The sequence below is a fragment of the Pempheris klunzingeri genome, chromosome 22, assembly GCF_042242105.1.
Source record: "Pempheris klunzingeri isolate RE-2024b chromosome 22, fPemKlu1.hap1, whole genome shotgun sequence".
Taxonomy (NCBI): Eukaryota; Metazoa; Chordata; class Actinopteri; order Acropomatiformes; family Pempheridae; genus Pempheris; species Pempheris klunzingeri.
Genome location: NC_092033.1, coordinates 197,570 through 200,069, shown reverse-complemented (window position 1 = coordinate 200,069; position 2,500 = coordinate 197,570). Strand labels below are relative to the sequence as shown.

Genomic DNA, 2,500 nt, shown 5'->3' with positions numbered 1-2,500 from the left:
GTTCTGAGCTTCATGAGTGTGTTTCTGTCCGTCAGGTCCGTATTCCGTCTAAAACGGACAAACCAGGAGGAAGTCCAGTCAGAGCGGCAGCCAGAGAGGTCAGGAACAGGAAGTGTCTCTTTATTAACAACACAGTGAGTGACAGCGGACAATAAAGTTTTATGTCATCTCCTCAGGACGTCCTGCCGGCTCCCACCGTGCTGCCCACCATCCACGAACTGGACCTGTTCAGGTGCATCCGCTCACCCCTCATCAGTGTCCTTACCATCTGTACCGCGTTACCATGACGACCATTATCAGTTATCTGTTTTGATGATTTTCTTCTTAAACGTTCCCTCTGAAAATTCAGTGATTTACCAAAATAAAAGCCCAGAGCGGGTCAGGCGGCACAGTTGGTTCTGACATTCCTGTCTGAGACGTTCGGGTCGTCATCACTGTCTCTGATGACCCCTGACCTCTGACCCATTTCAGGTGTTTCCAGTCCGTCCTCGTCCACCTGCAGATGCTCTGGGAGCTCATGTTGCTCGGGGAACCGCTGGTTGTCATGGCGTCGTCTCCCACCGTCTCCTCGGAGACCGTGCTGGCTCTGGTCAGGTGAGCGAATGGCCAATCAGAGGTGTCCCCTCTGGATCTCAGGTGCAGGTTTTGGGTTAGTAACAGGCCCTCCTGACAGCCAATCAGACAGGGTGTTTGTGTGGTTGCCGTGGTAACAGTGTGTCCTCTCTCAGCTCCATCAGTCCGCTGAAGTTCTGCTGCGACTTTCGTCCATATTTCACCATCCATGACAGCGAGTTCAGAGAGTACACGACCAGGACGCAGGCCCCGTGAGTACACCTGCCTCACCTGTCTGTACCTGCCTACAGCTGTCTTACCGGTCTGTACCTCTCTCATCTGTCTGTACCTATTTGTACCTGTCTCACCTGTCTGCAGACCTAACGTGCTTCTGGGCGTCACCAATCCGTTCTTCATTAAAACTTTTCAGAATTGGCCTCATGTGGTCAGACTGGGAGAAACCAAGATGGCGGGTAAGAAGACTGGTGGTGGTGGTGATGATGGTGGTGACGACGATGATGATGATGGTGGTGATGGTGATGATGATGGTGGTGATGATGATGGTGGTGATGGTGATGATGATGGTGGTGACGATGGTGGTGATGATGATGATGGTGGTGACGATGATGATGGTGGTGGCGATGATGATGGTGGTGGCGATGATGATGATGGTGGTGACGATGGTGGTGATGATGATGATGGTGGTGACGATGATGATGGTGGTGGCGATGATGATGATGGTGGTGACGATGGTGATGATGATGGTGGTGACGATGATGGTGGTGACGATGATGATGGTGGTGACGATGATGATGGTGGTGATGGTGATGATGATGATGATGATGATGGTTATCCGTGATGATGTAAAAAGGTGATAAAGTGAAGACTGACCAGTGTGACCAATGGATCATGTGACCTCTCTCAGGTGATCTACCCAAACAAGTGAAGGTGAAGAAACTGTCAAAACTGAAGACACTGGACACCAAACCAGGTCACATGACGCTGCACCTCATTCACACGTCTGATGTGAACCAGGAAGCGTGTCTCACTGTCATCACTCTGCTTCATGTGTGCAGGAATCTACACGGGATACAAGACGTTCCTGCACAAAGACAAGATCCTGATCAAAAGACTGCTGAAGGTGAAACACGCCTTCAAAACACGCCAACAGAACACGCCAACATGGAATCATGAAAACATGTCTTTCAGTCCTCCTGTCTGTCTCTCAGTCCACCTGTCTGTCTCTCTGTCTTCAGGGCATTCAGAGGAAGCGGCCGTCGGAGGTCCAGAGCGCCATCTTGAGGAGACATCTGTTAGAACTCACTCAGAGCTTCATCATCCCCCTGGTGAGAGCACAGCCAATCACATCGCTCCAGCATGTTTACTCCACGTGTCACTTCCTGTCCACCATTTTATCTGGTGGTCAGTCCCATAATGCAACATGTCATAGAGCCTGACAGCGTGCTGTTAAATGACACGCCAGCGTCTTAAACGTTGTCATGTGGATGGAGAGACATTTTGAAAGACGCTGGTGTGGGCGTGGCTTCAAACCACTGCTGCTGTCAGCCGATTGGCTGCTGGAGACCATATGACTCTGCTGTGCTGAGTGTAACCCTGAGTGTCGTCTATCAGGAGCGGTACATGGCGAGCCTGATGCCTCTGCAGAGATCGGTGACGCCATGGAAGGTAAACAGGAAGTGATGATCACTGATGACTTCAGAGTGATGTCAGCAGCGTAGTTTACTCTGTGTGTGTGTGTGTGTGTGTGTGTGTTCAGACCCCCCCTCAGATTCGGCCCTTTAGTCAGGACGAGTTCATGGCCACTCTGGACCACACCGGCCCGCAGCTCACCTCCGTGCTCAAAGGTGATTGGATGGGACTGTACAGGTGAGTCCTGCAGGCGTGAACCACAGCGGTGTCCTACGTGAAGTCTGTGTTCTCAGTAACA

General features: G+C 51.4%; 1 protein-coding gene across 1 annotated transcript in view; it reads left to right on the top strand.

Moving 5' to 3' along the window:
* Positions 1-2,500, top strand: part of dennd6b (DENN/MADD domain containing 6B) — a 7,823-nt gene that overhangs the window by 2,039 nt on the left and 3,284 nt on the right. The window contains exons 8-17 of the mRNA XM_070853724.1: positions 36-98; positions 177-232; positions 472-594; positions 729-824; positions 931-1,025; positions 1,478-1,543; positions 1,629-1,693; positions 1,809-1,898; positions 2,185-2,238; positions 2,330-2,439. Of these exons, the coding sequence (XP_070709825.1) occupies positions 36-98; positions 177-232; positions 472-594; positions 729-824; positions 931-1,025; positions 1,478-1,543; positions 1,629-1,693; positions 1,809-1,898; positions 2,185-2,238; positions 2,330-2,439 (818 nt within the window). The remainder of the gene's footprint in view (positions 1-35; positions 99-176; positions 233-471; positions 595-728; positions 825-930; positions 1,026-1,477; positions 1,544-1,628; positions 1,694-1,808; positions 1,899-2,184; positions 2,239-2,329; positions 2,440-2,500) is intronic.